This window comes from Sciurus vulgaris, assembly GCF_902686455.1.
Source record: "Sciurus vulgaris genome assembly, chromosome: 8".
NCBI classification, from domain to species: domain Eukaryota; kingdom Metazoa; phylum Chordata; class Mammalia; order Rodentia; family Sciuridae; genus Sciurus; species Sciurus vulgaris.
The window spans coordinates 88,276,346-88,287,828 of record NC_136468.1 but is presented as its reverse complement, the minus strand read 5'-3'; the positions used below and the strand labels follow the sequence as shown (position 1 = coordinate 88,287,828).

Genomic DNA, 11,483 nt, shown 5'->3' with positions numbered 1-11,483 from the left:
TCCAAGACACACACAGCCTCAAGTCCTGGAATTGAAAAAAAGAGAAGGAAGGAGAAGGAAAACCTGTGTAATTTCTCCTTGGGATGCCCTCTTTTTCCCGCCCCCCGCAGTGCTCTTTCCCACAACAGAACCCGGGTGCAAACCTCCCTGGTGGAGCAGGAAGGTGTGGGAAGCAATTCAGGCTGCCAAGGAACACTCGCTGCATCTGAACCAACCAGCCCCCAACCAGAGCGACAAGGACAAGGAAAGAAGGGTAGGGAAAAAGAGGGAGAAACAAGCGTCTTCTCCTTCCCTTCTGGTAACTTCCAACAGACTTCCTGGAAATCGGAAATACTCACCGCACCCGAGCCCTAAGGGTATGAAACCCAGAATGCCAGGAGCCGCGCTCGCCTGCTCGGGGCGGCATTTCTTTGGCTGGCCTCCGCCCTGGCTACCGGGATTTGGACACATGGACCTGGGGTTGCTGTCTCGCTTGGCACATGCATCTATCTTTCTCCAACCACTCCTGAGAAGTTGATGGCGCAGGAAGGTCGGGAAGCTTCGAGAGCCGCCTCCCGTTTTCCGCTTCCCGCTGGAGCCAGATGCAAAGCTGCGGTGGAAAAAGCCGGCTAACAATGGGGCCCGGGGGCGCGGATTCCAGGCTGGACATTGAGAATGGGGCGAGGGACTGTGGGAGGGAGAAGAAGAGAACAGACAGGAGACTGGGGGTGGGGGGACGGGGGAACGGGGAGATGAGGAAAATAGGGAAACACGAGGGGGAGAGAGAGAGAGAGAGAGAGAGAGAGAGAGAGAGAGAGAGAGAGAGAGAGAGAGAGAGAGAGAGAGAGAGATCAGTTCTGAGATCCAAGAACTGTTTTTTAGGAAAAGTAGATAAGATTAGGGAAATTAAAGGGATCCCCCCAAATCTTCTCTCTTTTCTGTCTTCTTTCTTTCCCCTTCTCACTCTCCATCTCTCCCTGTCCTTCCCCCAGTCTTTCTTCTCCCTCTCTCAACTCCTCTTTCCTTCTGCTCTTTCCTCCGGTCTTAGAAGAACTTATGTGGTTGGGATGCGGGGGCCCTCGGGTGTCAAAACTTTGAAGATTAATGGATTACTTTGTTAATGACTGCAGGCGTCAGACTGAGGTGCTTAAATGATTTGTGAGGTGCGAGGCGTCTTCCCGACAGTCCCAAACAATGCGCGGAGTGTGCGGGGGAGGCAGAGGGCAGCCGCCGGCGGGACCGGCAGCAGGGCTCACACTCGCACTCACTCACACACTCATACACACTCCCAGGCGCACACACCAGACCCTTGCTGAGCAGGAGGCAGGCAGGCACCCTCGCCCCGCACGCAGTCTCGGGCATTCCCACCCACATCCACATATATGTATTTTTGTCCTGAAAAAAGTGTAAATAAAGCCTCGCTGGCCCCCAATGAGGCGTTCCTTCCCGACTTTTTTGGATCAATCAAACAGACAGTGGCTTCTTTTGATTAAAGCCCAAATTGTCATTGGGCAGAAGCAATCATGTGACAGCCAATTCGGTCCAATTTCAACCTTGTCTCCATGAATTCAATAGTTTAATAGTAGCGCGGTCCCCATACGGCTGTAATCAGTGAATTAGAAAAAAAACACCCCAGCAGCGATCTTCTATGATAGATTTTTTTTTCCCTCCGCGCTCGCCTTTTTCCTGGGCCTTGCCCCCCCAAAGCCCCTCCAAAAGAGGGAACTTTTTCTCCGAGGGGGCTCCAAGGAGAAGGCCATGAATTACGAATTTGAGCGAGAGATTGGTTTTATCAATAGCCAGCCGTCGCTCGCTGAGTGCCTGACATCTTTTCCCCCTGTCGCTGATACATTTCAAAGTTCATCAATCCAGACCTCGACCGCTTCTCACACTCGACACTGATTCCTCCTCCTTTTTGAGCAGGACCATTCCCAGCCTGAACCCGGGCAGTCACCCTCGCCACGGCGCTGCGGCCGCCCCCCAAGCCGAGCCCCGCGGGCAGTCGCGGCAGCCCGGTGCCCGCCGGCGCCCTGCAACCTCCCGAGTACCCCTGGATGAAGGAGAAGAAGGCGGCCAAGAAAACCGCGCTGCCGCCGGCTGCAGCCGCCGCCGCCACCACCACTGGCCCTGCCTGCCTCAGCCACAAAGGTCAGTCCCGAGACTTGGCCCCAGGTCCCCGGGACCCTGTTACCCCTCCGGGCTGCCCCGAGAGCGGTTATGGGGGAGGGGAGCGTGGGTTGGCAGCGAAGGGGGAGAGGGACAGATGCCTGGTTGCCTTTCCCTGACCCTGTGGGCTCAGGAGTGGGTTTGATGGAGAGCAAAAGAGATCCTGTGCTCCACAATGAGACATATATATTTTTAGAGAGGGAGGGGGAAAACTTTCCCTAACTTGTGTAATGTGGGATGATTTATTTGAGTTGGAACTGACCTCCTCTTGTCTAGTTGTCCTAGAGTTTGGCTTTTTGACAGTAATGAAGAGTGATAGATAGCTCTTGCTCAGCTAAGCAGCTGATGCATTAATTATAAATTGTGTTGTGGCTAATATAAAGTTTGCTCCCGGATGAAGAGGTTGGGGGGAGCTATAGGCAGGAATTTGATAGAGGTGGAGGAGATGGGGTTTCCCCGGGCTGGGCTCCCAGGAAAGGCAGCACAATAGCTCTACTGCATCCAGGGCGGCCATTTTGTTGCAGTTGATCTTTTCTGCTATATTTATTCTCCAGTGGAATAACCCTGCTCGGACCCCTCCACCTCCAACTGTGCGTGTGTCTCTTGTTGGTTTCCCTTTCCGCAGAATCCCTGGAAATCGCCGATGGCAGCGGCGGGGGATCGCGGCGCCTGAGAACTGCTTACACTAACACGCAGCTTTTAGAGCTGGAAAAGAATTTCATTCAACAAGTACCTTTGCAGACCCCGAAGGTTGGAGATTGCAGCGCTGCTGGATTGACTGAGAGACAAGTGGAAAGTGTGGTTTCAGAACCGGAGGATGAAGCACAAGAGGCAGACTCAGTGCAAGGAAAACCAAAACAGTGAGAGGGAAATTTAAAAGCCTTGAGGACTCGAGAAAGTGGAGGAGGACGAAGAAGAGAAGTCGCTCTTTGAGCAAGCCCTCAGCGTCTCAGGGGCCCTTCTGGAGAGGGAAGGTTACACTTTTCAGCAAAATGCCCTCTCTCAGCAGCAGGCTCCCAATGGACACAATGGAGACTCCCAAAGTTTCCCAGTTTCGCCTCTAACCAGCAATGAGAAAAATCTGAAACATTTTCAGCACCAGTCACCCACTGTTCCTAACTGCTTGTCAACAATGGGCCAGAACTGTGGAGCTGGCCTAAACAATGACAGTCCCGAGGCCCTCGAGGTCCCCTCTTTGCAGGACTTTAACGTTTTCTCCACAGATTCCTGCCTGCAGCTTTCAGATGCAGTCTCGCCCAGTTTGCCAGGTTCCCTCGACAGTCCTGTAGATATTTCAGCTGACAGCTTTGACTTTTTTACAGACACACTCACCACAATTGACTTGCAGCATCTGAATTACTAAAAACATTAAAGCAAAAACAAAGCATCACAAAACAAAAACCCCTTGACCAGGTGGTTTTGCCTTCTTTTATTCCGGAGTTGATTTTTATTTTCTTCTTGACCTACCCTCTTCCTCCTTTAAATGTTGAGCATTTTGTTTAGTGATTCCCTGACCCAGTTTCAGAGTCATCTCTTACAGATTACATTGGAGTTTTAGTTGTTTTAAACCTCATCCAACAACAACTCTTTATGTGGTTTTCCTGAAAGCAATATATGAGGCCTGCAAGAAAGTGATCAGAAATTGTATCATCACTTTCTTTTTATTTTTGTATTACATTAGGATGCATTGTCATGCGTATTTTTGGTAGAATAAATTCTCCTTTGCTATAAGTAGCTTTATTTTTTTTCTCCCCCTCCTTCTGAAGGATCATAGTGGTTTCTTTTTCTTCTTTTAGTCTAACTTGGTAAATAAAATTCTGGTCACAATTTATCTTCTTTTTCAATTTTAATATATTTATTAATGTGGCATGTTCAGTCTTCAATAGACAGCAACAAATAAAGCCAGAAAATGGCTAGGGCTTCTGACAAGTACTTTTTAATTTTAGGGTTTTTTCTTTCTTTTTCTTTTCTTTTTTCTTTTTCTTTTTTGGAAGGGAATGGATTTGGCTTTCAGTGTAGAGGCTCAAGCCATAGATTTAAATTAGTAATAGAAAAAGGATTGGGCAGTCTAAGAGTTGGGCAAGCCCAAGCTTTCGAAGGTGGAGAAATAAAGTGCCTACAGAAACCCCAGCTCAAGGAATGAGTAACTCCAGGTTTCTTTAACAAGCTACCAGGTCAATAAGTTATCAACAATTCATTTATTTATACACGTTGGTTTCAAACATCTACATTCCAACCCCCCCCACACACACACAAATCCCCCATACATTTTCAGTGGTTGATTAATCTCCCAGCTGTTGATGGGTTCAGGCAAAATAGACCTAAAAGATAGAGAAAAACAATAAAACAAAATAGTGGTTACTAGCCGGAAAATGCACTTCAGGAAGTATTCTTTCCAATTGTCTGGTCCAGTCATTCTAGGATACTTTTCCCCCCCAGGGTCAGAAAAATCAATATTTCACTCTTAAATCTGTTTACATTGCTAATAATGGATCATTAAAGCTTTGAAGTCAGGTTAGCAAGTTGAGATTTAAAATGGAGTGTTTCTGCAACCTAGGTTATAAATTAACCCAGTTAGGCAAAGAAAGAGAAAAAGCACTTTAAATGAAATATCAATAAAATATGATCTAGGGTGTGTTCTTGGGCTGTTCTGTTTTTTTTTTTTTTTTTTTCCAGTTTTTATGCCTCCCCATGTTTATTTTTCCCTTTCTGAGCTCTGTTCTCTGGGCTACTTACCGTGAGAAAGCGCAGCAACATGTGTGTTGGGCGGGTTGATTTAAGAACCCAGCTCTTAACAGCAAAGGTTTGGAAGTTACTATGAAATCGCGATCTTTCCTCACGGGTTTGCTCCCTACTTTCTGTCACCCCTTCACCCTCTAAATCCCAGCAGTAGCAGCGGCGGCGTGTGGCGTTTGTGGCCGGCTTCCGGATCCAGGCTCAGGCTCAGCGCCGAGCAGGGCGTCCTGGCTGCGGCCAGGGCTGCGCCGCTCCTGGATGCGATTCGTCCTAAGCCCATAAATCAAACGCTTTCTATGAATGAGAATGTCATCAAAGAGATCAATTGCAGGAACACATGCACAAATAAAAATCCTCTTACGTATTTGCCGGGGATCCCCGTCCGAAAGCATTAAGTTAGAAGGCGTTCAGTCATAATTCATTTTTATTGCTCTTTTAAAACAACAGCTTGGCTGAGCCGCGGATGCCATGAACGGCTCCGGGGCCTTGGCGGCGTTTTGTCTCCTCCTCGCTCTTTCCCTTTCTAGAAGAGCCCTGAAAGAGGCGTTTTGAGCAGAGCCAACAGCTTACAGACGATTATTTTAATCGTAACCAAGCTCGCCTTTCACCCACTCTCCTGAGGCATTTAAAGATACTTTAGCTGAGTCCTGGGTCGCTGGCCTACATGCCCAGAGGACCAGGGGTCTCCTATACAGTAGGATGGCTTTCACGATTCCTGGGGGTGGGGGGGTGGTGGTGGAGGTTGGGGAAGGATCCAAGCTACCGAAGCCTACGGGCTGGAGGCAGCGGGAGACTGCCTTTGTGAGCCACTCCAGGACAGCTGCACTCTGGGGGACCAGCCCAGGCACAGCCGGCTAGTGGGGAGCTGGAGCAGTATAAAGAGGCGGGATGGTAGTTGGCCTGTATGTAAGCAGGCTTGTATGGCAGTGCAAATTTGTGATCCCAGGGAAAACACCCCACCCGGCTTTCCCTGAAAACAGGCCAGGAGAAAGAGAGGTGGAGGGAGAGGAGACAGCGGCTGAGGCTGCAGGCGGCTTTGTGAAGGCTACTACCAGCAGGGTACTGCAAAGGAGAGCCAAGGAGGCCCACAAAGGTATAGGAACGAGGCAAGGGGGCAGAGGGCTTATGGCTTGGATCTCCCTCACTGCCAGCACAGACTCTCTTACATTCTGCCCCCTGCCCAACAGGACCCCCTTCCTTCCCCAAGTCTGGTGCTCCCAAGGAAGCCATCTCCAACCAGGCCCCCTTGTCTTTCCCCTTTTACACGGTGAGGGTCCCCACAAGCTGAAACTGGGGCAGGGGGACTTTCCGGAGCTGCTCCCTTTTTCCATGTTTGGGGGTAGGTCAAAGGTCATAGGAAAATACCATTCCAAAAGGAAATGTTTGGGGAAAATGTTTCATTGCTACTGAAGGAGTTCAGAGTCAAAGGTCTACAGAAATTTTCCCTTTTGTGGGGACAGGTTTTTGAAGAATTTCTTTATGAGAATGGAACACAGATGCATAAAAGGGTGACTAACACATTAAAAGAAAACTTTCTTTTAATGTAGAAAGGGAGGACGTGGGAACCCCAAACCCACCTACAATCCTCACTATTAATTTCTGTCTGATTCAATCTCACAAACATGTCAGAGTAAAATCTATGCAGCTTTGGTTGCAAAGCTTCTTAGGTGCTCTCTGGATTTCTCCTGCTTAAGAATGCATCAGTTCTCGGTCTCTGCTTGACCTTTTTTCTCCACAAGCCCAGGGTTGACATGAAACCTAATAGTAAACGGCAATTAATGACCCCAGCATTATCATTGTAGGACTAGAGTGAGGGAGAACAGGCTCCCTGGCCTGGGGTGACGCTGATTTGCACGCGTCTCTCTAGGGAAAGACTTGAAAGTTCACGCAAGCAACTATACAGTCCGTTGGAAAGGGGAGGAGATGTTGGGGAAGAGAGAAGTGTCTCATTCACCCTCGGCCATCTGTCCACCGCCCCTCCCACCTGCCAGCCTCCACCCCCACTCCAGACTATCAGTAGATGGGGAGCAGTGGAAAGTGGAGGCTTTCCCACTCCTAACATCCCCCTCAAGAAAAAGAAACAGGATAGGGGGAGTTCGGAATGTTTTGTAGGGATTGCGTTTCGGCCTTTCGAGTCCTGCGCTAGAGATCGCAGGCTCCCAAGTCCTTAGGAGCCGGCAGATGGCTTGCAGCTCAAGGCCCGGCCCCCACGCTGGCCACGTTTGCTAGTCGTCATCCCCCTCCCCCTCCTTCTACCCCTCAAACTCCAGTGGTGGAGTTGCTTTGGATCCTGGAGGGTTCCCCTAGCAAAGCTGAGTGGGGAGGAGAAAGGGGCGGAGAACAAGGAAAGAGAGAGGGCGGGGAAGAGCCCGCCGCCCCGGCCTTTTCCAGCAAGCTTGGTTTCAAGGGCTCATTCCTCCCTGGGGATCGAATTACAGAAGCTCCTCATTGCCATGCTAATGACGAGCGGGGGTTGGGAAAGAAGGCTAGGGAGACCCTCCGTGGAGGAGGGAAGTTTCTTTTCTTGCTCTCGTCGTCCCCTCCACTCCCACCCGAGTTCCTCCCAGCCAGTTCTCGGCGCACTACCTTCTCCATTCCAAGCTTGGAGAGCTAGTGGCCTAGCCTCGCCCTCCTCAAGCGTTCTTTGAGCTCCCCACAGCCCCACGGCCTCACAGCAGAGGTTGTGCGGTGGAATTACCCTGGGACCCTGGGGCGCGGTGACGACTGGATTCCCACCCTTCCTGCTTGGCGTGCTCAGGGCTCGGCCAAGGTACTTGCGGCCACCCAGCGAGCTCTAGCCCACTGATTCCCACCCCAGGAGAGCCAGGAGCCCTCTTCCCTTCTCACCTCTTGCCAGTTCATCTTTCAGAGCACCGCGGGGAGGGGGCGGAGGCGGGGGATGCCTCCCAGTTCCAACCTGGGGGGGAGGCGGGCGAGCCGAGTCGGGAGCGCGCAGAAGGCAGCCTCTGCTCCCTTCGCCCCAGCTCTCGGAATCAGTCCTTGCAGCCGCTGCAGCTGCTGTCGCCGCCTGGGCTGCCGGGCGGGTGGGGTGGGGGGGCTGCTACGCGTCACCTAGACGGAGGAGCGCCGGGGATTTAAATGCCACTGAAACGGTGATCCATCACCGCCGGAGCCGGCAAACTTTAGCAGGAGGCTTAGCCATTGGCTGACGAAGTCACGTGCCAATCCCCTAGAGCCCTCCGCCCTCTAGCCCCCCCTCTTGCGCACTGTACATTCATATCATTTTTCTTCTCCGGCCCCATGGAGGAAGTGAGAAAGTTGGCACGATCACCCAGGGCTTCGCAGGACCGGGTCGCTCAGTGACAGATGGACAATGCAAGAATGAGCTCCTTCCTGGAATACCCTATACTTAGCAGTGGCGATTCGGGGACCTGCTCAGCGCGAGCCTACCCCTCCGATCATGGGATTACAACTTTCCAGTCGTGTGCGGTCAGTGCCAACAGCTGCAGCGGCGACGACCGCTTCCTTGTGGGCAGGGGTGTGCAGATCAGCTCGCCACACCACCACCACCACCACCACCACCACCACCATCACCCCCAAACGGCCACTTACCAGACTTCTGGGAACCTGGGAGTGTCCTACTCCCACTCGAGTTGTGGTCCAAGCTACAGCGCGCAGAACTTCGGTGCGCCTTACGGCCCCTATGGGTTAAATCAGGAAGCAGACGTAAGTGGTGGGTACTCCCCGTGCGCTTCCGCTGTTTACTCTGGAAATCTCTCATCTCCCATGGTCCAGCATCACCACCACCACCAGGGTTATGCCGGGGGCACGGTGGGCTCGCCTCAGTACATTCACCACTCATATGGACAAGAGCATCAGAGCCTGACCCTGGCCACGTATAATAACTCCTTGTCCCCTCTCCACGCCAGCCACCAAGAAGCCTGTCGCTCCCCTGCGTCGGAGACGTCTTCTCCAGCGCAGACCTTTGACTGGATGAAAGTCAAAAGAAATCCTCCCAAAACAGGTCAGTCCTGCCGGTCAGTGGGTGCGTCTTGATGAGCTGGTTTGCTTAGTTTCCAAAGAAAACTAATAATGATTTTTAAGAAAGCTTCTTGCTTTCGACCAGCGCTTTAGGTTGTGGGGAGAGTGCTCCAGGTGTGTTGGGGGCAAAGGAGTCGTTCGTATTGGTGTGTTTTCAAATGGGCTGAGATTGATTTAAGTGTTCTGGAAGTAGGAAGCGGGTATGTGCATGTGCGTGTTAGGGGGGAGTGTTGGTGGTGATGGTATTGTTAATATCTCCCGACTTCATTAATCATGGGTCTGACCAAGCTAATGGCTGACTTCAGGTTAACACTTTACACCTCATCACTCACACTCCCCAGTTGGGTTTGTGTAGAGAAGTTCTTGATCTACATTTGAGTGTTGCTCGGAAGCGTGTAGGATCTCTTATCGATTTAAGAATTTTCACCTTTTCCTCTAAATGGCTTCCTACCCTACCTCAGGGAAGGTTGGAGAGTATGGCTACGTGGGTCAACCCAACGCAGTGCGTACCAACTTCACCACCAAGCAGCTCACGGAGCTGGAGAAGGAGTTCCACTTCAACAAGTACCTGACGCGTGCCCGCAGGGTGGAGATCGCCGCTTCCCTGCAGCTCAATGAGACCCAGGTGAAGATCTGGTTCCAGAATCGCCGAATGAAGCAGAAGAAACGTGAAAAGGAAGGGCTGCTGCCCATCTCTCCTGCCACCCCACCTGGAAGCGACGAAAAGACCGAGGAATCCTCGGAAAAGTCCAGCTCCTCACCCTGCGTTCCTTCTCCTGGGTCTTCTACCTCAGACACACTGACTACCTCCCACTGAAGGCCGCCCCTGCCCCAGACTCCACAGCCCAGACTTCTCCTTGGGCTAGGATTTCTTACCCAAAGCACATGCTTAGCTTATCTTCCTTTCCATTTACTGTCTCTCTCTTCCTTTCTGATCCTATCTGGGGAGCTCCTGGCCAGGATAATGTGTTTCCAGAAAATTCTAGACCAGAAACTTGCTGAGAGGTTAACTCCTTAGTCCGGATTTGGTGCCAGCATCAATTTCTAATGATCCCTTACATTCCTCCCTGATTTTAAGAGATTTTCATAGAAACTACTGTTTCTTTCAGATGCCCTTTGGAAAATAGTTCTCCTTGCTTGCAGAAACATGCCAGAGGGAGGCATCTCACCTCTTACCTAACTGTGTATTTACAGTTCTCCCCTACCTTGCCCTTAAAAGTAGGATCTAGAGGAAGAGCGTCCAGGAGCTTATGATGAAGAGATGCACTATGAGTGTGTTTACACAATTAATTCATCCCTTAATTTAATTCAGTTTCATGTCTGTGAGTTTTCTGGTTGTAAATACTTTGTCTTGAGAGATTTATCTTTATACAGATTTTCTAGAAATGTTTAGATTAGGTGACTAAATCAGACAGGGTGGGCAAGCTCTCAAAAGGGGTACAGTTTTTATGTGATAATAGGTGAAGAATAAATTCTCTCATTTAAACCCAATCAGAGGGTAGAGGGTAGTCTCAATTTATTCCTTCAGTGGTGAAGAAGGCCTGCAGAGCACAAGGCTCAGAAACCTTGGCTTCCTGTGCTAAGTCTCTCCCCAGCCCTGCCCCTTTCTCATTCTTCTGGCCAACCCTCCAATTCAAATTTGTGCTGGAATATTCAGAACCTAAGGTATTGCCCAAATCGACTTCTTCCTTCCATGATTACCTTAGCTGGATATGATGTATTTTCAGCTGAATTGTTGATGTGATGGATGGCACAATGAATGTATATTTTGTGTGATTCGTGAATAGTCTTTTGCATGTCGCACAATGTTTTGATGTCCCTGAAGTACCACACTGAGTTCTATCAGTTATTCTTTGTGAGCCTATGATACTCCCCATTTCCTGTACAATCATGAACAGCTCTGAGATCCTGGAGTAATATGATCCAGAGCAGAGTTTACGGGTCTTAAGATGTCTGTAATAAATATATTCAAGTTTCAGGTATGCTTAAACATATGTGTCTCACAGGGCTACAATTTGTTGCTTCCTACGAAGTTGGCTTATTTCATGTGAGAAGGAGAGAAGGGTGGTGTGTATTTTCAAAGAAATGGGCCTTTTCTTGAATAAAAGTGAATGCTTTTCATTATCATGTAGCTGAAGCTTCCCCTATGAGTGTAATTTTACCTAACCAATGTCTATTTGATACCTTGAATTTCTTCAGAATAACATCAGTTCTTTTATTATAATCAAAGTGCATAATGGGAAAAAAAGAGTGGGGAAGATATTTATGAAGCAGATCTATTTTTGAAACAAACATGGATACTTCCTGGGTCAAGTGCTAACCTTTTCACCTCCAACTGAACGTTGACATATATATAAACAGAGCCTCCTTCAAAAACTGAAACTGTCTTCAGTCAGTCTTTCCTCACATCAGTGAACCAAAAGGGAAGAGATTCATATTTAATTAGCTCTGGTATAAAGCTGCTGTGAAGATGGGGCCTGCCCCACCCCTCTTCTTCCTTTCTGAGGGTCAGGCAGTGTTCCAATCTATTTCACCCTATAAATTGAGTGTAGTATGTTTTCAGCAAACCCTTGTTCCCTCCCCTCATTCTTCCTGTCAAC

At 49.7% G+C, this 11,483-nt stretch overlaps 2 protein-coding genes and 1 long non-coding RNA gene across 10 annotated transcripts in view; 2 read left to right on the top strand and 1 right to left on the bottom strand.

Annotated features, from left to right (window-relative positions):
- The window catches only part of HOXA1 (homeobox A1), a 28,662-nt gene extending 17,648 nt beyond the window's left edge, over nt 1-11,014 (top strand). The window contains exons 2-4 of one of the 2 annotated variants that reach the window (XM_079151150.1): nt 8,149-8,568; nt 8,772-8,866; nt 9,345-9,480. In XM_079151150.1, coding sequence (XP_079007276.1) covers nt 8,209-8,568; nt 8,772-8,831 — 420 coding nt within the window. In that variant the 5' untranslated portion in view covers nt 8,149-8,208 and the 3' untranslated portion in view covers nt 8,832-8,866; nt 9,345-9,480. Of the gene's footprint in view, nt 1-8,148; nt 8,867-9,344 lie in introns of both variants that reach the window. The other variant, XM_079151149.1, reaches the window with a different exon arrangement.
- On the top strand, nt 1,606-6,525 carry HOXA2 (homeobox A2). Its single transcript, XM_079151155.1, is given in 10 exon segments — nt 1,606-1,860; nt 1,863-1,895; nt 1,898-1,957; nt 1,959-2,127; nt 2,771-2,864; nt 2,866-2,918; nt 2,921-2,937; nt 2,939-3,010; nt 3,012-3,033; nt 3,036-6,525. Coding segments are annotated over 10 exon segments (1,116 nt in total). The 5' UTR covers nt 1,606-1,737; the 3' UTR covers nt 3,509-6,525.
- LOC306668098 lies at nt 4,325-9,591 on the bottom strand. Of its 7 annotated transcripts, none has more exons than XR_013765742.1 (4): nt 9,452-9,591; nt 8,455-8,543; nt 4,882-7,953; nt 4,325-4,466 (listed from the first exon to the last, which is right to left on the bottom strand). It is a non-coding gene; the product is annotated as an uncharacterized lncRNA (long non-coding RNA). The 7 variants fall into 7 exon arrangements; XR_013765743.1 differs by having other exon boundaries at nt 4,325-5,151; nt 5,243-7,953; XR_013765744.1 differs by having other exon boundaries at nt 4,325-5,415; nt 7,729-7,953.
- Nucleotides 11,015-11,483: the final 469 nt, after the last annotated feature.